General features: G+C 42.1%; 1 protein-coding gene across 2 annotated transcripts in view; it reads right to left on the bottom strand.

Moving 5' to 3' along the window:
* LOC129188639 (interleukin-1 receptor accessory protein-like 1) overlaps positions 1-22,924 on the bottom strand; it is a 210,332-nt gene that overhangs the window by 59,953 nt on the left and 127,455 nt on the right. For both annotated transcript variants that reach the window (XM_054789477.1, XM_054789485.1), the window contains exon 6: positions 15,275-15,349. In XM_054789477.1, the coding sequence (XP_054645452.1) occupies positions 15,275-15,349 (75 nt within the window). The remainder of the gene's footprint in view (positions 1-15,274; positions 15,350-22,924) is intronic.

The following is a 22,924-nucleotide window of genomic DNA, read 5'->3' as shown; positions in this document are numbered from 1 at the left end:
TGCTCAACCCCAATCCATAGAAGTTGCTGCTACAAATCTTCAAGCCGGACGTTAACAGTGCATTAGTGTGGACACGAGTGACGCGTGAGGATGTGGTGAGGGACACAAAAGGAAGAAATGTGCTCCATTTTTAATGGAACATGGAACAAAAAGGTGCAATTATGTTAAATGACCACGTCGGTTCTCCTCGTCCAAGTTACACAATGTGTATATTTAGCATTTCATGTAAGCTATACAAAAGGCAAGCAGTGCCCAAGCTGTGTTGCCAAGCAGCTGCAGGCTGAGTTTCTCTTATCTTCCCTCTGTTGTTTTTTTGACCTCGGGTGCACAAGAGCCTTGTTGTTCTTTGTTTGCTTCCATGGTGAAATTGATTAACTCTGGGCATTAATTGCAGCCAAGATTTTGGGCCAAACACATTGTCTCTTCTGCGGACGAAATGTGCATGTGCAGGTGGGATAACAGACGAAGAAAGCACACAAGAAAGCGCAACGCAAACTGCAGTCCAAGTGAATATTCATGAATGTAAATTGTTACTTCCTATTATTTTAAAACACACATCCCCCATCTGCAAATAATCTATATTTATAACTGCTTTCCATAATAAATACAAGCAACTTCTCCAGTGAATTGGACTTATTTACACAGATGAGCTCTGAGGACTGACGATGTGATCCACTCCCAGTATGAATACTCACATCCATCTCTGCAAACGACACATAAATAATCACACAGCACTCATTTTGTGACAACACGACACTCACCTAATCCCACATGACAGGGATACAACTGGCTCACAGTCAGATTAGCTGTGCTCCAGAAAGGCTCGCTGATGGAGGAACCCATGAGGGGATTGCGCATGGTCGAGTGTACGTAGTCAAGTGCACATGCATTATGCGAGGAAACAAGAGCTCAAGCGGTCTGCTGTGTTGCTGCATGGCCAGTATGACACGCTGCTACAGGGGCAAATAAATCTCCATGGCAACAACACGGCAGCAGTTTGTGTCAGTTGTGATGACGCGAGTCAGGGAGGCTTGCTGATGCGCATCTGCTTGGCTGTCAGTCAAAACCATCGGCACCCATTCCTACAAACACACCGTACATATGAGGTGCAACGACAAGAAGCGTACCACAGCGAGCTTCGTTCCGCATAAACGTGTCTTCAATACAATATTCAAATTAGAACTGTAGAGGATGCAAGACGTGCACACGCGAGGTGCAGGTGAAGTGTTAGAAGCTCTGAATGCTTATGGAGGAAAATGCAGGCGCAAAAGCTATTCTTGGAACACATCCAAGTTGCTTAAGTAACCAATCAGGACTCGTCCCCTTTGTTTTTCCTGAATCTTAATTCTAGGTGTTTAAGACTTGCGGAAAAGCAGAAACTTGTGGTGCAACTGTGTTAGTAAGCAAAGAAGTACAGGGTCAACCGCTGATGACATCATAAAAAGGCGACTGAGCTGACTTCCGCTTCCTGTTTCCATGTTTTAGCGTGCTAAAGGGCTGTTAAAAAGGACGTTTTGTTATGAAAATGCATTAAGAACACAGCTGGACTCATGCAAATGGCCCTCGGGCTGCACTTTGGACACCCCTGGGTTAGGGGGACCATCTTTTGACCACCAAAAACCAGGACACTGGGCCCAGCAATGAGCTATTCTAATGATATTCTAAGTTTCAATATTCTAAGTCAAAATCGTTGGGATCTACAAAATAACCCCAACGGAGATTAAAGCATATGCATCTGGAAGCTATGCCAGGCCTGCTCTGATCCCGTGTCTCCATTTCTACCTGACGATGAGCACAGTAGGGGGCTGGAATTCTTAAATTAGCGATTTAGCTTCGAGGGAAAAACAACGAGAGCGATCCCGATGCAAGGCAGGCCATTACATCCATTTGCATGTAAAGGCACAGCTAGCTTGCACGCCACTTTTTATATTTGCAAACTTAAGATTCGTCCTCAGCAGCAGGGCCATAAAAGCTATTTACAGTAAGCGCTGGTCTTTACCGTAACTATTCCTTTATCCTGCCCATTCCCAAAAGTCCAATTTGAACTGAAAATGACTTTAAAAAGCCTTATTAAATGGGCTGAACAATCCCTATTAAACTGTAAAACGAAATCAACCCTGTGGCTGATATAAAGACTATAAAACTGTCCCTATCAGTCCTGTACGAGTGCTACGTCCTTGCATACACCATTTATTCAAAACACACTGACTTCCTGTGTGAGAACCACGTCACAGTAGGTATTAACCAAGAGCTGTCACATGATCCGGTCAGCTGACGTGAAGGCCCCTTTTGATTCGTTGTCGCTGCAGCAACAACGAAATGTCAGCAGGTGTAAGCAATCACCGGCTTCTGCTGTGGCGACACGGACTCGAGCGGCACATTCACCGCCTTTTCAATTTGAATTATGGATAAAACAACTCCGCGGTAAGATTCACACTCGCCACCATCATATTTGAAGTCGCTAGGTGTGTAGAAAACGTGGCGAAAGTTAATTGGTTGTTAGCGCCGATCGCGCCATGAACTCCATTACGGAAACGTGTTTTTTTTTTCTTCACTTGGTTGTTAAATTACTTCTGTGAGACTAATCGAAGAGTTGTCATTGGCTGAAGTCGTTCCTCTGATAACTTGATTTCACGCTGCCGCATTTTTTTCTTAATTGTCCCCGTTTGTCGTATATTCAATGCTTCCTTGCTAACCAGTTAACGGAGATGCACCGTGTACGGTGAATGTTACATAATATGAGATTTGTTATATTTTGTTCCATTTACCCCTGTCCCAACCATTTTATTGTAAATAAATTCATAGGTTACCATGGTGATACAGCCGCTTTAAAAGACAGCCACCCTCATTGTACAGGCAAAGCCGAGCTTTGCACTCAACACAACTTGCTAACTCACCGAACTCGCTTACATACCTCCCTTGCATTCGAAATATTCTTTTTAGCTGCCATTTTCAACGGTACTGAGCAGCATGGCCACCGGTTACCAACAATGAGTAATATTGTCTTTGATGGCTTCCTGTGAAGAAATAATCATGTTTGTTCTTTCCTTCCATTCATTTTCTATGGTGCTTATCCTCATTAGGGTCGCGGGGGGATGTTTTTGGAATGTAGGAGGAAACCAGAGTACCCGGAGAACATGCAAACTCCACACGGAAGGAGGCCACGTGAACATTCGAACCCAGGTCTTGCCGATCTCCTGACTGTGTGGCCAACGTGCTATGAAATGACTATGAAAACATTAAATTATGTTTTTACCGGCAACAAAGTTGAAGTGGAGTACATAAGAATACAGAATATAATACAAAATGTCAATAAATATATTATAGAGTAGTAAAGTATATTAGACTACTTGTGAGGTTGTCATCAGACAGCGATGACAACATAATGCAAGCAATGGAAGTCGTGCAACAACATGGAGGTGGCTCCAGCGCCCTGCCACGCTGACCAGGATAAGAAATGGACGGACTTTTTGCCATTTGTTTTGTGCCAACTATGCAAACCACAAGTCAACTTGCATCCCCGCCCCCTGATGCCACCATGAAGCTTCAACTCTGGCTGGACATCAGAGGCCGCAATAACCCTCTTTCTCTCACACACACACACACACACACACACAATCTGAGGTTGGCCTGGAGACCAATGCGAAAGCAAGGCCGGTGCCCTCTCAAGGTCACGCTCAAGGCATCTTGGCCAAAACTGGAGGCAGTCACACACAATCAAAGATGGCCGTCTGTACTGACACCAGCTGGCAAAAGGCTTTGGAAACAATCTAGTCAAAAACAACATAGTTACTGTGAACCTTTCAACGTACAGAAAACCAACCAACATTCCTGTCCGCTAAAAGCCAACAGCGTAGCCTAGTTTAACAAGGCAGAAATAGGAAGCACTTCTTTGGAAAAATGTTGCAAATCACAGCTAAAAAAGAACACTGCACATTATTTGCCACTTGCCAAGATTTAAATTCATATTTCGAGACAAGTTAGATAATTTCCTTACATTTAAGGGCTATTTACTCACGGACTTTATAGTATAACCTGAACTTTAGCTCAGAAATGTTAAAATTGAACGAATAACTCTCGAAATAAGTTATTTTGGTTTTCCCAGCAAATCAAATCTTGTTTAAAGATTCCACAACATATGATTTGTTATCAGTAAAATTAACTAGCTGCATAGACAGATCATTTCACTAGTTTTAAGTATTTTTTTTTCTAATATCTAGTCTGCTTATCTTACATTTGGCAAGCCCCTATTTTGCATTTAAAATGGGTTTAGGCTTATTTCAAGATCTGTCGACTAGTTTGAGGTTTCAGCTTTATTACTTTACTCTAGTATTTGGTGTTCGGCTGGGGCAGCCGTGGCTCAGGAGGTAGAGCAGGTTGTCCAGAAACTGGAAGGTTGGCGGTTTGATCCCAGTCACCGTCATGATGCCCCTGGGGCAATATGGGGAAAAATGTATTCAGCTAGCGTCCGTTTCGGCAAGAATCTGACCTTCTGGAACAAATAAACGACTCTAACCAAGGTTCCACTGTACTAAGATGGCAGATGACAGTTGAAACATGTCAAGGTAAAAAACTTCATCTAATATACCGAAAAAACCTGTCTTAATATATAAAAAAAATAAGACAAAATGAACCTATCCAAAAAAAATGAGTACTCAATCAGTCAAATGAAACTGCATAATTATCTTGGTGAATGTAGGATTTTGCACACATGTGATGAATGAACTGACCAAACTAACATTTACCTCCAAAAATGAACATCAAGTGCCCCCAAAAAATATAATACAATTATGGACAAGGCCATTTCCAATGACTTTCCATACGGACACCAAATATAAGTTTGTGATCATGCTTCTTGTTTTCATCTACTCGACAGTGCTGAAATTAGCCTGCTGTGGTTAAATAGGCACGCTCTTATTTTGACACATCAACAGTATAAAACAGTGATCGGGGCTTCCCTTCACATGCAAAGAATCAGCCTTTTTCTAAGATGAAAGCCACAATTTAGACGTCTGCACTTAGGGTTGGGCATCCTTTGAATTTGAGCGATTCCGGTTCAGATTCCTCGATTTGATTCCGGTTCCTAACAATTCTCGATTCTGATTCTTTTCAGAGGTGGGGGTCATAATAGTTTGCATGGTTTAAATGAGGGCGCAAGCCAAAGTTCTTGGATGAAATGTCTGAATGTCTCCGTGATTTATATGAACTTATATATATAACTTATATGAACTTTTTATGAATGACTTTACTATGAAAAGTAGTGCTATTTTCAATCAGTATATAAATATCAAACCATTGAACTTGAACATAAGTGTTTTGAAGCCTCATTAGATAGCAGTGCACATTCATAAGTTATTTTTACTTTTGAAAACCTCGTGAAAAAAACAGTTATACATATGCTCTTGTTTAGTTGTTGGAGAGTGTCTTAGGATGCAGAATAGACAAAGTGTAACTTAACCGTGTTACGGAGTTCCTGCAGAATATCAGCCAAACTTTCGAGCGCCGTCGCACGCTGTCCGTGTTTGAACTGGATGAACACAAATGCTTCCTGCCGCTTCTTCTTCGTTGGTGTTTTTTCTGCTCGGCGGGCCGGTCGCTCATCGAAAGTGGTAATCGAAATTTTTTAAAGTAGCGATCCCCGGAGAATCGGAATGTTAGTCAGGTTCCGATCGATGCCCGATCCTTTCTACACTTCAGACAGTTTGCTGTAATGCGTCCACTTGCACGTGTAATAAAGCAATACTGTATGTAAGTCAGTACTTAATCTGCTTTGTGAATCTTCAATGATTTTAGTCATTTTTTCATTGAGACTTTATATCCCTTTGCAGCTGTCTCCCTACTCGTTGCTCTTTCACTTTATCCCGCATTGTCCACATTGCTCGAAGATGTACAATAAGTAGAGGTGAATAAATATGGCCTGATTGGGAGAGATGATGTAACATTGATCCAGGGGCCTCTAAACCTTTGCCGTCGATACACAGCCTGTGACATTTAGAGAGATGGTTGGTTTGGGTGTGAGAGCGTGAGTATGGCCAGTGCTGTCAATGTTCCTTTTCTCTGTCAAATCAAAATGTATTGCGCAGTTTAAAAAGCACTCCTGAACTCACACATCAGAATACTAATAGTAAATATTAGACAGATCCGCTTTGAGGAAGAAAAGCTCAATGTGTGGCAAACTCTATATGATGTGTGTGCTGTCTAAGCATGAGTCTAAATCGATGTGTTTGTTCAGTGACCGGTGTCACATTGAAGCGGTACCGCTGTTTTCGTACCCGCACGGTTTTCGCTGAAAATGACTGCCAAAAATATATCTCGGTTTCCATACACTGTCTCGACTATCGTACGGCTAAAAAGTGCACCGAGTGCCAAACAAAGCATCCATGCACTGGTGACTCGGTCTCTGTGAAGACTGGATAGTGGTTCTTAGAGAGTTGGGACACTATGGACCGATTCTGGCCGAGGAATCCTTTAACATGTCTCCTGTGTGTGTGTGTGTGTGTGTGTGTGTCTGTCTCCGTCTTCTTTCTTTCTCCTAGCACTGTGAACCCTGTGCTGATGAGGCGTTCAAGTGCACTGCATATTTGTGTTAGATGAATAGGCTGTCAGTCTATGCTTTAAAAAAAAAAAAAAAATTGAAGAAACAACTTGTAGTAAAGTATGAAGGCAGCGTCTGGTGGCAGAGGGAATGGTTTCAGGGTGACACATCACAGAAAGCAAGCTAAAGCTTATAACAAAGTTCAAGTGAGCAAGTACACAGCTTTAATCGTCCATTGTTTAAAGTTACCTTTGTAACAGACTAGAGTGAAACAGCATCCGTGTGGCTGTTCCGTTCCCTCCCCGCTTTGTAGGCTAAGCTATCTGAACAACTCTTGGTGTAATGGGGAACAAAGCAAAATAGCGTGATTTCAATGAAATGTATGCTTTTTGGGTGCCACCGGATACCATTCAGCTCTTTTTTTTTTAATTGTGAAAGTCTTGAGCAGGAAGACATCACGGCCCTTGTGAAGTAGAAATCCTATCTCATGAACAAATGCAGCTGAATGAAAACGTTAGCGGGGAGCAATGTGAAAAGGCTGAGCAGAGGCATTAGAAAAGATAGGTGAAAGTAATGGTAAAGGGTTTTTTTTAATCCATTTCGTTCATCATTTACATGTAGTTTCAATTGTTTTATGCATGTAAAACTGTCATTCTTTGTGTTAAGATTTTGTGGGTTCCTGGAACAGATTCATTGGATTTGCATTTTTTTATGGGTAAAATGTATATGGTCTTCGTACCGTACAGTTTTCGTACAGCTCGTACAGTTTTTCATCTGACCTTTTGGGATGGATTAATGGACAAAAGCTGAGGTTTCACTGTATATCAGGAACCCAATTTGCATGTTGGATTAATGTGCCCATCACTGAAACCCTTTTATAGACTCAAGACACTGCTGATTGCAAAACTACAGACTTGAATTCCGGTTCGGGGAGAGAACAAAAAACATCCAAAAGCTGATAGCGATTGTCATGACTTGCTGACCTTTTTATATCTGTGGTATTTATCTGCACCATGATCCACAGCGCGCGTCTAGCTTTCGGCGACATTTTACAGAATATTGTCAGCAAGAGGGCGCAAGAAATCAATACAAGTTTTTATAGATTGAAAATGTAGCTTAAATCAATCTGAGAAGATGCCAAACATCATATCATCAAATCCATACTCTGCAGAAGGTGTCTGGGGATGATCACGACACTGATCAAGTCAAGGAAAGGTTATACAAGTAAATATTCTACAGTGCATTTAATCAGCCTTGTTCCCAGCGTCTTTTCACAGCTCCTTATTTCATCCTACTGATGCACATTAAAGGCAACACGTCGGCGACCAAAATCTGATCAGTTGAACACATCATCACATGATTAAACTCAATTAAAATCAACGAAGGCTCTGCATATCCAACAGTGCTACAACAAATCAAGCCTAAAGGCAGCTGTAATAATAATAATTGATTGGATGTTATAGACAGCCAAGGTGCGTAACACTGAGGAGCCATAATTTCATTCACTCCAGTCTCCCACTGGTGGTGGTAAACACTGGTGGATTTGTAGACACAGCTGCCTATGGCAAAGGAGCCAATGGCCTCTTCAACCACCACCAAACATTCATTCACATTAATACACGAGTGTGGGCTGCACGGCGTTTAGACCACGGGTCAGAACTTTCCACAAACTAGTTCATGAACTAAGGTTTTGACTTTTTCTTTTGACTGGATTACCTTTTGCCCGTGGAGTACTGGACAGAAGGATCTACGCCAGGTGGATGGCACAAGTGGATGCTTGAACTGTACACTGCCGTGCCTTATTTTGTGATTTTGGGGACATTTGGGAGGGAATAGAGTGGGAGTTTTGTGGGTCATACGGGATTGAGTTTTATGGTTGATTGATTTTGTTGACGGGTTTGAGGGAGTGTGGAGTGTTTAAAGTGTTTAGTTCGGCGGAGGGAGCGTCGTATGCGGGATTATTTTGGTGCAATTAAACAGCCGTGTTGGAGGCAATTGAGTATTTTCGTCGGTGTTCTTTCCTCCCGCGACCTCAATTATATGCGTTGTAGCTTTGAAACTGCGAAAAGGAAGTGCGATTGTTACAAGGTTGGGAGACGACCACTCTACCACCTGAGCCATGCCGCCCATGTGAAGTACTGGTGGGGGTTAAATTCACTGAATGTTTGTTTAAATATTTATTCAGGGAGCCTTCATTTGGGAAAATAATAACGCATAATGCAAAGAAATCCAGCCTTGGAGCTTACTGTTTCAACATAAATATTCATCTTAGCACACGGCAAAAATGGGAGATTTGAGGACTCGAGACTTGCTGGACTAACCGTGTCAAATGACTCGACTTATGACTTGAGACTTCGACTTGAGACAGTTGACTCGAAAGAACTTGAGTTAGCATTTTTCACATTTTTTAAACTTGGATTATGTTAGAAAGTATGTTTTATTCTGAAACATGATGGTGTGATTTTGCGGTGCACAGACAGCAGTCACGACCGAAGCGGCGCAACAGAGGAGCTGCTCAACTCAGGAGCAGCAGTCATGGAGGCGGCGAGACCAAAAACTATTGAACAGCGGTATGCGAGGTCTGCAGCTCAAAAATCAGCGCAACCACCGCAACCACGTCCAACTTCAGCCATCATTACAAAACCCACAAAGAAAGGCCATCTATGTGAATCTATGTGAAAAGTGAAACATATTAAACAAGCTACCTAATGTATACAGTATGTCTTCTCACTAAAATGTGCAGTAGGAGTGTCATCAGCTAACTTATTGGCTTGTCAAACGTTTGCAAACATGAATGTTAACGGAGGTTATTAAGGTAACATTAAGTTTAAGAAGATCATGACTTGAGACTTGCTTGTGACTCGCACATGAGTGTTTTCCATCGCACATTTGAAACTGTGATTTCCCGAATGCTACCTTTTACCTCTGTAAGCCAGAAACATACATTTTTTAAAGCCTACATCTTGACCCATTTTCTCTCCAGCGATGCCTCAGTTTTTTTCCCAATAAGGCAATGAGCTGGAATTTTCCCACAAGCGCCTCAAAGAATCAACGTCAGTCACAGGAGGCAGAATTGAGTTTGCAATGGTTCCTCTCAAGAGGCGCCGGGATTAATTGTAAACTCGTTATATCAAACATGAGGTGCCTCAGTGGTGGATGAGCACAACTTGATGAGTATAAAAACAAGCTACGCATTGGCTGTTAAATCCGCAAAATCACACGCGCAGAATGCAGAATGGGGAAAAATCCACATCCTCAGCACCACTGCATATTATTGAATGGATTAGAACTGTCCTATCTAGTCATTGAGCATGAACTGATGAAGCGTGCTCGGATGAGAGGCGAAACGTCTTCTAAGACAACCTGAACAGTCCAGTTGCGATTGATTTAATGCGCTGAGAAAACGTCCTGTTTATTTTGGATTAACACTGGGAGCAGAGGATGGCTGCTAGTTACAAAATACCGCCGAGGTCTGGCAAAGGTAGGCCGTAATGTCTGGGCAAGAGTTATGGAGTTTGATAAGAAGAAACAGTTGCTTGCTATAGATAGATAGATGATAAATGTTTGTTGTCATTGCGCACAATATACAACAAACCTCTTTTCGGTGGCTCCACTTCCATTTCTAGCAGCATTAAGACATGTTAAAGTATAGATATAAAATACAACATGACTAGCATTTTAGTTATTGGACACTGCGTGCTTGGAGATAAAAAAATAGACAGGTGGCATTGACGGTGTACACGGAGCTGACGTTCTCCTCTATGAAGTCGGCAGTGAAAAGGATTTTCGGAACGAACCCTCAACCAGTTAGGGCCACAAGGAACACAAGTGAATGAGGACATGGCATTTTTTTACAGAACACAAGGGAGAGGCAAGCGCATCACAGAGCGGTCAACAAGGGCCACCACTACTGGGACTAATCATCAAGTCAGATTCGATTTATATAGCTGTTTTTAATGGCACCCAAAGTGCTTCACAATGAAGTCAACTCATTATTCTTATAGTCAGTCACACACTGGTGGTGGTAATTTACATCTGTAGCCACAGCTGCTCTGGGTTAGTCTGACGGAAACATGGCTACCAATTTTTGCCGACGGCCTCTCAGACCACCACCAAACATTCATTCACATTCATACACCAGTGTGGGCAGCACTGTTGGCAAGTTGGGTGAAGTGTCTTGCCCAGGGAGGGGCAGGACATCAAGACACCAAGATATCCCAGAGCACTTATCAATAGGATAAAGACTCTCCCTACAAGCAGAATAAACAATGGAAATAAATTAAAGACAAACATCTGGACGAATGGAATATCACACTATTTACAGAAGCTTCGGTGTCTAAATTAAAGATTTTTCCTGACTAAGTCCATTGGTGCTGCGATTCATACTGTCCGTACTCACACAGTTTGTGTGGAAAAATGGCTGAATACTACTTACAATACTACTTGAATACTCTTAGCCAAAATCATGTGACAAAGCTACTGCAGACAGAGACTCCAAGTTACAGGCCGTTTACAATTGGAGATGGAAACATAGTCTCACCTAGCAGACTAGTATCAGCCAAAATAGGAAAAACGGCCATATGAAGCTGAGGTGGTCGAAGAACACATCCCACTATTGCAGAGCAAAACATAATTGAATAACATGTCTCAACATGAGAAACGCAAAGTTCTTTTGAAACTCCATAATAAACAGTTTGGCCGTGCCTCTGCATGGCGGCTGCAAAAGCTCATGCACAGCTCTGGAAACAATGACAAAGAATGTGTCACTATTTTGCAGCAAATAGTAAATGACTGTGACTAATGCAAGCGATTCAGCCCGACAAAGCTAAAACCTGCTGTAGGTTAGCCTTTAGCCTCGGAGTACGATGAAACAGTCGCAGTGGATCTACATGAGTTGGGAAGGGGCGTATGGTATTTACATATACTTGACCACCCTACACGTTTCAGCTCTGCAGCCATTGTAAAAATTGTATTGTAAAATTAAGGGTCCGTGGTCCCCATGAAGACTCTACAGTGACAATGGTAGAGAATGCAGTAATGAAGAAGCCCAAGATATGGCAGAATACTTCAATATAGAGATAAAAACTACAGTCCCTGGAGTAATGGACTGCTGGAAAGACAAAATCAGACACTCGCTGAAATCATCCAGAAGGCGAAAAGGACAATGGCTGAGGTGGACATTGACTGGACATTGCGGTTGCCCTTGACTGGGCCCTCATGGCTAAGAACAGTATGGATAATGTCCATAGGTAAAGCCTATATCAACTGCCTTTTGGTCAGAATCCCAACCTGATAAGGTACCGCTCTGGAAGGCGTCACCGTGAGTGCTAGAGTAATAGAACATATATCTGCTCTTCATGTGTGCAAAAAAGCCTTCATAGAAGCTTAATATTCATAAAACTTAGACCCACAGATGAAAGGTATGAAACAGGAACGTGCTGACTGGAGAGTGGAAGGGACCCGAGGGACTTATTGGTCAGAATGGAGCTGCTGCATTTGTGAGACATGGTGGATTTCTTGTTCGAGTTCTAGTCCCAAGCTTTGTAGGTCCAAAACACAGAATGAAAAGGGCCAGACTTTGCAAGATGATCTTAAATGTTAAAAAGGAAGAGGTGGCAGATGGTGCAGAAGTTAACTCAGACAATCAACATATTAAGATGTGACAGTAGTGAAAGAGATGTGAATACATGAGGTTTCGCACCTCCTTATGAAAGGGTATTGTACACACAAACGAAAAACGTCTGCATTAGCCCTGCATTTTCAACAGATGCAAAGCTGAAAACAAGACAGACTGTGCCTTTCAAGAACAGAGATGACAGGGCTCAATACAAAGCTATGCTTTGAAGCAGAGCAGGTACAGGCAAGAACAAAAAGTGGTATAACGTGAAATATATCGGACCTGATGAGCAAAATGAAGCAACTGACATGTCACAGACATAAACAAACAGAAAACCGAGATGGTGATGTACTTATAGCAAAAGACCTCTCATTTACATACAGCTATACCTGTACAGGCAGAAGTACGTTCATCATAAATCCTAAAGTTTGATGATGCAGGCAAAACATATATACACATATCTTTACCAGGTGGCTCTGCAGTCTCCAAGAAAAACCTACGGGTATTGTACGAAAAGCACAACTCATAGCCAGAGGCTTTGAAGAACTCCATATTGATGACCTGCTCAAAGATTCTCCAACCTGTGCCTCAGAATGCCTTAGGATGATGCTAGCAGTAATCTGTCAGAATCAGTGGAAAGTCCACTCTTTGGACATAAAATTTGCATTCTTGCAAGGCATGGCATGGAACTGTCCAGGGACATTTATGTGTGCCCAGCACCTTCAATTTCAGGCAGGCAGTGAAGGGATGCTTTGGAATCTAAAGAAATGTGTTTTATAGTCTCGCTGATGCGTCACTGCACTGTATTGGTACAGCAATTTGAAATAAATTGTGCTTTGAACAGGTGCTAGAGTTTCACAGGTAGACCTAGCATGAACACTCAAAAGTTGCTGGACTACTTGCATGTTGATCATTGCTTTTGGGCGGGCTCACATACGTTTTTGACAAATGTAATTCTTGAACTAAGGTCAGCTTTCATTTCTACCACTGTATGTAGGGATGGACTTTGCTACTGGTCAGGTCCATCAACACACATACATAGATCATCTGCAAACCCTTAACATAAAAAACCGGGAGGGCCATACAGACAGATTCCTACCCTAGGGTAGCTAGGGTCAAATATTGGGCACGTGCTATGGGTTGCTACGCAGACCAGGACTTAAGTTACGATAGACGCTTGCAGTTTGGCATCCAGTTTAAAAACTGCAACAGTGGAGTCTGCTCATTAAGTTAATAAGGTAATCCTTCAGTGGAAGTCAGAAAAGGTGACCATTAAGTTTCAGCATTTAGGAAACAATAACATGCTCAACCTTGTGTTCAGTGATACGTCCCTTGGAAACCTTTCTGATGGAGGTACCCCACTCTGTTTTCTGAGCTCACTACTAGAAACCCAACACTTAATGCTCCTCCACTGTTCTGTGTCACTGACAATCATTCTCTCTTTCATGCACTGAGATCTACAAAGGATGTCACAGAGAAAATACTTTGATTGGAAATGAGTACTATTAAAGAGCTCACACAGTAAAAAAATATCAAAGACATTCTTTGGTTCGACACAAAAGCACAGCCTGCTGACTGTCTGACTAAAAAGGGAGCATCAGCTCTCATGCTTCTAAAAGCATTGAGTGAATGACTACTGTATCTCAAATAAGAATGTTTGAAAACTTGATATTACGGATTAGTTCAGGTCCGATCAGGGTTTTATGCCACCAATTCCGATACCGATTACCCATGAGTGAGATCGGCTGATACTGCTACAGATACCGATCACATGGATTAAATGTGTGTTTTCCAATTTATTTATGATTGGCCAAGGCTGCCATTAGACAATTCCAAGGGCCCCTGCCAGGGAATTATTAAAAAATAAATGTTTAGGCAGATTTGTTTTTGCTTTTATTTGTACAAAACCATTTTTGCACTATTTGACACAAACCTGAGTATAATTTCTTGCAGGTTTTGGAGTAATACAGTTTTGGAGTTTTACTTCTGCAATGAGCCACATTCGACAGGTGTGCCACACTTTGGACACACATGCGTGTTTTGTCAGGAAGGCGAGTGTTTCCAAGCTCTGTCTTCTTGGCAATGTTGGTCAGGGGCTGTGTTGCATTATGGAGTAATTTTGCGACGTTACGGAGGTGGGGCTAACTGCTCGGCTGATGCTTCACCTTTGTTGATGGCTTCTATTTAATTACCAAATAAATGCATGATTCAAAAAACACTTAAATGCGCACCCATACTCGCTAAATGTAGCGACCATGTCTTCTACGTATGTGATGTGCTATGAAACGGAACCGGTGATTGCGGGTGCTTGAATGTGGTCGCTTAGCCAAATGCAATGAGCATAAATAGAACCGCTCAGGGATTAAGCATGAGAACAAGTCCGAACACATATGTGGGTTGATCTGACAAATTGATCAAAGGTAGAATTAGTAGAGTTTAGGTATTAGGTTAGAATTAGGTAGAATGCATAGTCAATGACTATGCATTCTTTACTTGTGTACATACTTGTGTATCTTGCTTGCTGCTGTAACAAATGAATTTCCCTGCTGTGGGATTAATAAAGTACTACTACTACTACTACTACTACTACTACTACTACTACTACTACTACTACAGCTTCTGCTTGGACATCAACTAGCAAGCAGATGTTTAACTCCGATGGGGCAAAAAAAAAGATACGTCACTCGCTGATGCTGCAAACACCATGGTAGCACGCCGATGAGTTTTTGTGGTTGACTTTGAAAGGCATTTATCAGCATATGCCGATCGCGTGTTTTTTACAGAAACCGGCCAATACTGATCGTGTCCGATCGTAGCATTCCTGCTTGATATTGTTTTTATGTTCCGATTTTATGTCATGTCACTTATCTAGAGGTTGTTTTTTTAAAAAAAAGAAGTTTTTTGTAACATCGTTTAACCATGAAAAAAGCAAGAAGATCATGTTCACACTCTTCAGTGTAAAAACATGTTCAGCCATTTACCAGCAGGGTGTGCTTGTATGCTGATGTATTACTTTGTGGGGATGGAGAAGAACAAGTTTCCTTACTTCCCCTTTTGTCATGGTGGTGAAAGAAACTGAATTCATGTAATAAATGTTGAGTTTATTTTGGATTAATGCTTACCTGGTGCCATTTCAATGATGCTCGTCTGGCTCTCGGATGGGGAGAGGATTTTGGGTGGCTTGTCTGTCAGAGGAGCTGGGAAGAGACAAAGAAGAGAGAGGACGTTTAATAATTCAATAGCCAAACCTTGGGAATACAGAGGAAAAGAAGGAATCATCCAACGCACCGTGCAACGGTGCTCGAATAAAGACGTAATTAATTCCTCAAGGAAATTGCAACCCAAAATGTTGCAATGCAACTGGTCAACCATGTTTTATCATGACCACGGGCACTTGAACAGCACTTCTACCAGATGTTACAGACTCCACAAATGAGCAAAAGAAAAACACTGTCATATAGCAGGCATCCGCAATTGGCAAATTGCGGTCTGAATCCATACTCGGAAACCTTTCTACAAACGCATTCGTCTCACTTTGTGCAGCTTTCATGCAGTTTAATTGAACTGTAGTGAAACACTGACAAGCGCAGACCGCGTCTGATGACCTAAATACAGTACAACCTTCTACAGCTCATAGAAGGTAGCGTTACAACTCACAGCGCAAACCAAACCGCTCTTTGGAACACGACAGTGACAACATTTTACGTACACTCATGACAAATAGAAATGCGACACTGTTGTTTTTCCTCAAGGATCTAAAATTGTATGTACACAAAAGGCATCTTTCTCTCAAATAGTGTTCACAAATGTATCTAAGTCTGTTAGTGAGCATTTATAATTCCTCCACCTCACTGGTGTGGCATATCACAATGCTGATTAGACAGCATGATTATTGCACAGGTGTACCTTAAGTTGGCTACAATAAAAGGCCACAAACATACTCAGTTGGGTGATTTGTCCAGTGAGTATGCAGGCCATGCAAGAACTGGGATGTTTTCAGCTTCCAGGACTTGTGTACAGATCCTTGCAACATGGGGCAACATCAAGTCATTTTGCAGCATGACTAAGACAATTACGAAAAATAGTCATGATGCATATGAAACTCAGTAGTAAATGTAATTATACTGTACTTTTTAAATTATTTTGATGAAGACAAAATATTTGGGTACTATAGTGCATGCTTATTATGATGTCCCAGACCTCAGCGTAATGAATCATTACCGACAAATCCTGAAGAGCAGCAAGAGACACATGTCTTTTGAATCTTGTGCGTCCAAGATATCCAAGATTACAAACTAGGGACTCAACTGGAACCAGTTGACCATGTCTCCTTTATGACTTATGGGGAAATTTGTTCCAAACCTCGTTTAAGTTTGTTACTCAAGGTACCATTGTGTAGGTGGTCCTCGGTTTACGGCGTTCCGACTTTTGTCATTTTTGTGGTTACATACGCTCTCCCATAAATTTATTAAAAACATAATTTTGGCCTGTGAACACAAGAACTACAGTAGTTACAGCAAAAAAAAATACTCCATGTGCAGCTCACGTGTAGCGACACTACTCTCAACGCTGGACTGTTGTGACCATCATTCAGTAAAAAGATGGTATTGTAACGTCTACCCGGACGTTGTAAGGATGATGAGGAGGTGGTCCATCAACAATCTCCTTACTGCAAAAACAAAACAGGCAACTGTTGGTCGAAACATGACCAAACAACATCGGAAAACTCAACTGTCCTCCTGCACGCACAGAGTCAGAACATATGTCATGTTCAAAGACATTCAGAATTCCCAAAACTCGTTAACACTACCCATAACTGCCAGGTCACTACAGCATCCTTGAGCATGTTCAAGGATCTGCTCCTATTGAAGCTCCAATAATAACTGCATAGCGTCTTATTATTGAGATTACGGAGATGCCTGTTGTTCTGTGCGTTACTGTGTAGTTCATTCACTTGCCGTTCGGGATTAAATGTTTTTCTTGGTCTTGAATTTTTGTGAAATAAATTTGTAAATAAACGTAACTTATAGTCGAGTGTGATCTAGCTATGTTTTCCGGATCCTTCTTCATGATGCACTTTGTGACTGATGTGACTTATAGTTCAGAAAATACGGTACTTATTTTCACATGTGAGACTTCATTGACTTGAATGAAGAGCATCATTTTTTTTCCGAATATTTCTCATTTCTTTTCCATTTTTGAGCTTTTTCTCAGGGTGTCGTCAAGTCAAGGACGTACTGCTTCGTCAGTAGGATGCTGCCATGCTGGAAGGCACACCGACACACACGTTTACTGAACTCGGCTGCTCCTCCGCTGAAAAGTTCATATTCTGTGGTGGGTTATTATGAGTGGGAGTGGGCCGACTTTTACCAAAGGGGCTTCTAGCACATCCAGTCTGACCTGCAGCTTTGCAACATACTCAGATGTACACTTATACACACATATGCACCAAGCAGCCTGGTGTTACTCCTAGCTGGGGAGAACCTCTTAAACCATTGCTGTGATCACATGATGATAGCTGGGTTGAGCAGGGGTGGGGATGGCGAGGGGTTGACGCAGGAAAAAAAAGACCTTGTTCTCTCCCATTAACTCTCACATCACTTTACCTCTATCCTCCTCTTCCTGTCTTTTGCTCGCAATGCGTCGTTCTGTCCATCTTTCCCTGGCTCCCTGGGGTGTCGGCGAAGGAAGATGAAAACGCAGGAAGGAGGAGTGGGGGGGATGGGTAGTTGTAGTGCGCTGTTCACACTTCATTAAAGACCACTTCTGCAGATGAAGAGCAGGAGTGTGCGTGTGTGTGTGTGTGTGTGTGTGTGTGTGTGTCTGTGTGGGAGAGTTGCAAAGGAGAAAATAAATGAAAGCGAGTTTTCGGAGCAAACCTTGTTAGTTGAGGTGTTTGGTCACCATCTTGCATGGGAGCAAATTAAAGCCCAGCAATTATTCTCTTTCTTCTGCAGGTGGATTGATAGGAAATTCAGTTTGATATTGTACATTTAATACTACCTGCTCGACAAGATAAGATAACGAGAAAGTTAGTTACGTGCATTTAAAGTGAGTTACGCCACCGAGCTGAGCGACTTTACTGCAGAAATGGTTATGAGTTTGAGTTGCAAAAGATAAACGTTTCCTCAGGAAAAGCATACTTGTTAAAAATGAGCTCAACAGGCTCCCAGTACTGAAAGTGTCTAATGTTTGAAACAATAATAAACCGTACAAGGGAAAACAAACCAAGAGCTGATGTAGAATCCAGACCAATTTAGATCCCCTAGAGCAGGGGTCGGCAACCTTCAAAAAACCATCAAAAAAATACATTTTCCTCCTCTTCCAGTGAAGAAAAATGGAGCCGCAAAACATTACACAGCTTATAAGCTTTTAAAAGTTTTCATCTTTTTCAAATTGTACCCGTTACAACAACAGAATTCCGCTCACAGAAGTGCAGAGAGCATGTGTAGGGCTCTTTTGAAATAATTTAAACACTGGACTATGTCGGCTTTTTTGAGTCTTTCCTGTGTTTATGTGAAATTCAAACAAGATGTAGCCAACATTAACATGAAAAATCCCGTCAGAGTTCACATATCTGCACATCAGGGTGTCTGCTCAACATCGTTTACCTCACTCGACTCATCACAATTCAATATGCTCGCCACTGAATGAATAATAATAATGGATTAGATTTTATAGCGCTTTCCAAGGCACCCAAAGCGTTTCACACTGAAGTGAACCCATTATTCATTCACTCCTCAGTCACACACTGGTGGTGGTAATTTACATCTGTAGCCACAGCTGCCCTGGGGTAGTCTGACGGAAACATGGCTGCCAATTCGCACCTACGGCCTCTCCGACCACCACTCAACATTCATTCACACTCATACACCAGTGTGGGCAACACTGGAGGGACACAACAGCAGTGACCGGGTGGAGGGAGCCAGGATCGAAGCACCAACCCTCCGGTTTTCCGCCTATAACGACCTCCAGTGCAGTCACTACGGCAGCTGTAGTTGAGTTTGGATCCTTCATCCACTTTTTCAAAGTGTGTTAGCTTTTCTCAACCTTCCGTAGTGGTTCTGAAATTGCTCCCTTACGTCTATCTGCAGTTTGGTACTTTTCAGAGTGTTTGTTTTGAAAATGTCTGTTTGCTAATTTCTCGCCACATATCAAGCACACGGGTGGGTAAGCCAACGTCATTGGCAGTGAAGGTAAGGGAATATATCCACTCAGAATAAAGCTCTCTATTTCCTTCCGATTATTTTCTTTTTAGGGACGTACTGATGGTTATGGATAGCTTACGGCTGGGGTAGCACACTGTCAAGACGTCTTTTTCATGTCTCACTGACTAACCGCTCATGCGGCTCCAGAGCCGCGGGTTGCTGACCACTGCCCTAGCGCAGGGGCGTCAAACTCCTTTTCAACGTTGGCCACATTGCAGTGATGGTTACTCTGAAACCATAAAAATGTATAATCACCTCATTATTATTCTTATTATTTGATTGTTATGATTTTTCATTTTGCATTGTTTTACCAACAAATAAGAAAAGGAGCCAAGCAGAAATTTGAATATACAGTTGTCCCTCGCCACTTCGCGCTTCGAACATCGCTCCGTCAATCTATCACAGTTAATAAATGATCGCTGTTTCGTGGTTGACTACGGCCTATCATGGCCTACATTGATGAGACATGACATTACCTTCACACTTAATGTAGTCAGCCATGGCATGTCTGACATGATAGAGTGAAAACAAGTTCTCCTCCCATTCTGTGTGGAAGTGGTAAGTTGTTGGCTTCTTACTTTGTTCTTCATCCTCAACACGTTTCAAACCCTTTCTTAAATTTTGAATAGTTAAACTGGAGGCTAATTGGTTAGCTTGGTAGCATGCTATGCTTAAAGCGGCAGCCGTCGCTTGTGTCCCTGCAGTGATCCTGTAGCCTGTGCATAAGAGTTGCACAATGTGGTGTAAACAAAAAATATTAAGAGTGTAAAGGTGACTATAGGGGTGTTATTTCATGTCTACAGGGCTCTAATAATGGTTAAAAAAACATATTTAGAAAGTCATAAACAGGAAGACTAGACTCTGTGACCTTTTCTTGGCCAGGCAGTGTGGATGTGTCGTTGTTAATTGTGGAGGCTGGTGCTCATCTCTCAGCAGGGGCCTCGTGCTTTGTGCTATTCACTCCAGGAAAAGGGGGGTGGGTGGTGGGAGGAAGGGCGATGTGTTTCAAGGCGGCAGGCCCAAAATATCACGAAGGGAGGAGTTGAAGATGAGTCAGAGAAGAAGTGCGGCGGTAGTGGAGGAGGAAAAAGCTTTTCCAGTTTATCAAACAAATCCGAGCACCAATGGGTGTGGTGAGAAGTAAACGGATGGAGAGAGAATGTGTCGGCTCTCAGGCATCGGAAGACGTGCGGTGACACGCGCACATCCAACATTTAGGATTGACGCCAACATCTTCACACAAACCGAGTGAATGCATGATGTGGTGAGAAATCGTGGAGGAGGACGTTGTGGTGGACCACAACGTTATTACGATGACAACCGTTCAGAGTTTTATCGATGACTAGTTCGTAAAAATGGAGCGTTATTCAGAGGTAGAAGAGAACAATGTGTTTCTTCAGTGTGTTCCCTTGTATTGTATTTTATTGTATATATTGTATTGTATTGTATATATTGTATTGTATTGTATACAGTGTTCCCTCACTCTATTGCGCTTCACCTTTCGCGGATTTGCTGTTCCGCGGATGTTTTTAGTGCTTCTTTTTAATTTTTTTTTTACTACAGCTGAGCCTGGCCCTTTAAGAAGAATTGCATTGTGGGAAGTTGAGTGTCTCTCTCTTCCCTCTCTTGTCTGTCTGCACCGCCCATTGTTTTCTGAGTCCTGATTGGCTGTAGACCATTGTCAATCCATCTCCTTTGTGCCGCCCTGCCATGTCTCCTGTGTCATCGCTAACTTGCTAGCCTGTAAATGAATCTTCAGTTTGAAGGAGGAGGACTGCAACAGGAGGGGTACCGCAGCAATATGTTTTAACAAGGATACAAAAATGCTGCCATACAGCGGATATTTTCTGAAAAGCGACTATCTAGCTACTTAGTCTGGCGTCGTGGAAAAAATATCGGGATATAAATTGTATATCAATATTCAACGTAAATATATCGGAATATGAGTTTTGGTCCATACCGCCCAGCCTTGCTGTGTCTACAACACCAGTCCAGGAATCATAGAGTAACTTGTGCTCACCTTGCTGCAGGTTTTCAGGTTGGCTTGTTGTATATACGTTTCACAGCTACTATGGTGCGTTCATGGGCCGCAGAGCAAAGTGGGAAATCTCAACACATTATCAGTGAAGCTTGAAGACATAAACATGTAAAACCTGTGCAATAATTATAAATAATTATAAATTATTACTGACTATAATGAAAACAATGCCTAATTTCAGAGGAAACAACTAATAAAAGTTATGTTTTTGACCAAAAATCCACAAATTTGAAGGAATGTCGGTGATGAAACGGAACTGTGCGGGGGCCACTGTATTGCTAAATGCCTACACTATTGGCCACGCATGAATCCAAAGCGATTGTGCACTTTCTGTTTTTTAAAGCATTTACACGTGCTATTCTGTGCTAATGGTGTTAACGGATAATAATAACAGGATTAGAAAATCTACCAAAGAGTAAAATGGAGCTCAATTGGGACAGGTGAAGTATTTTCCCAGCGGTGATGTATGAAGCAGCTTTTTTGCTTGTGCTTTGTGGCTCGTCATTACCATCATTTCAGAGGCCTTAAAATCCATTCGACTCAGTTTTGTCGGCAGAATGCGGGATAAATTGAAAAACAACAAGCGAGATAAAACACTGCTCATCTTCTGCTCTCTGGAATGTTTTAAGATGATGTCGATGAAGTGGCAATTAGACAGATGTGCTAACCAAGGGTGTGTGTGTGTGTGCAATTTGCCACGATTGTGTTAATTGCATCGTGTTTTTGCTACAACAAAGACTGTAAAGAGACCAGCAGCGCTGGAACAGTTTGTACAGGTGCTGCATCGAGCCAGTCATTGCTCTGGCTGTTTTGAAAAAATGCAGCAAATAAATTCTATCATTCCGCCTACTCCCTGCATGGTAAATTATTTCCTTGCTCTGACTGAGAAAACTTGCCTTTTAAGTCCATTATTTCCATATTTTCCACATGCAAAGCCACGTGCGATACAATCTTTTAATTAAGATTTTACAAGTTGCTTCCTCCAGCTCAAAAGATGATCTCGTTTAGTGTTAGCGTCCCAAGGACAACTTCTATCTGTCTTTGGTTTGGTAGATCACACATCTTGCAGACTACTTTCTATTTAGCCTGCGCTGCGGGGTGTGAATATTACAGAGTGGGGCTCTGAAGCCCTCCGAAAGGCACACTTTAGTCAGATAGTAAAGTTTTTCAAACTTGCCTTCAATCTTGTGTAGGACAAGCTGCATCAAGTCGGACTGTTTTTGCTGAACTAGTGCATCTGAGGCAGGAAGAGGAAGGTTCTGAGCGTCGACTGCTGCTTAAGCGATCGGAGCCATTGTTTCTGAGCTGTTTTGGCATGAGACAAACATCTCTGCGTTGAGTGTTGCACAAACAAGCTCCATAATTCATCAAAGTTAAGTCCAACGCGCTCTCGGGACAAATGTGTTAAGACTTGAAATTAGAACAGTATCAGCGCATGAACAAGCTTTCATTTTTTCATTTTACAGGCCCATCTGAAAAGCCAAATCCTGTCCTATTGCACCCTCGTCGATTTGGTATGGCAGCTT

The sequence above is a fragment of the Dunckerocampus dactyliophorus genome, chromosome 1 (assembly GCF_027744805.1).
Source record: "Dunckerocampus dactyliophorus isolate RoL2022-P2 chromosome 1, RoL_Ddac_1.1, whole genome shotgun sequence".
NCBI classification, from domain to species: Eukaryota; Metazoa; Chordata; class Actinopteri; order Syngnathiformes; family Syngnathidae; genus Dunckerocampus; species Dunckerocampus dactyliophorus.
This window is presented reverse-complemented; position numbering and strand designations above follow the sequence as displayed.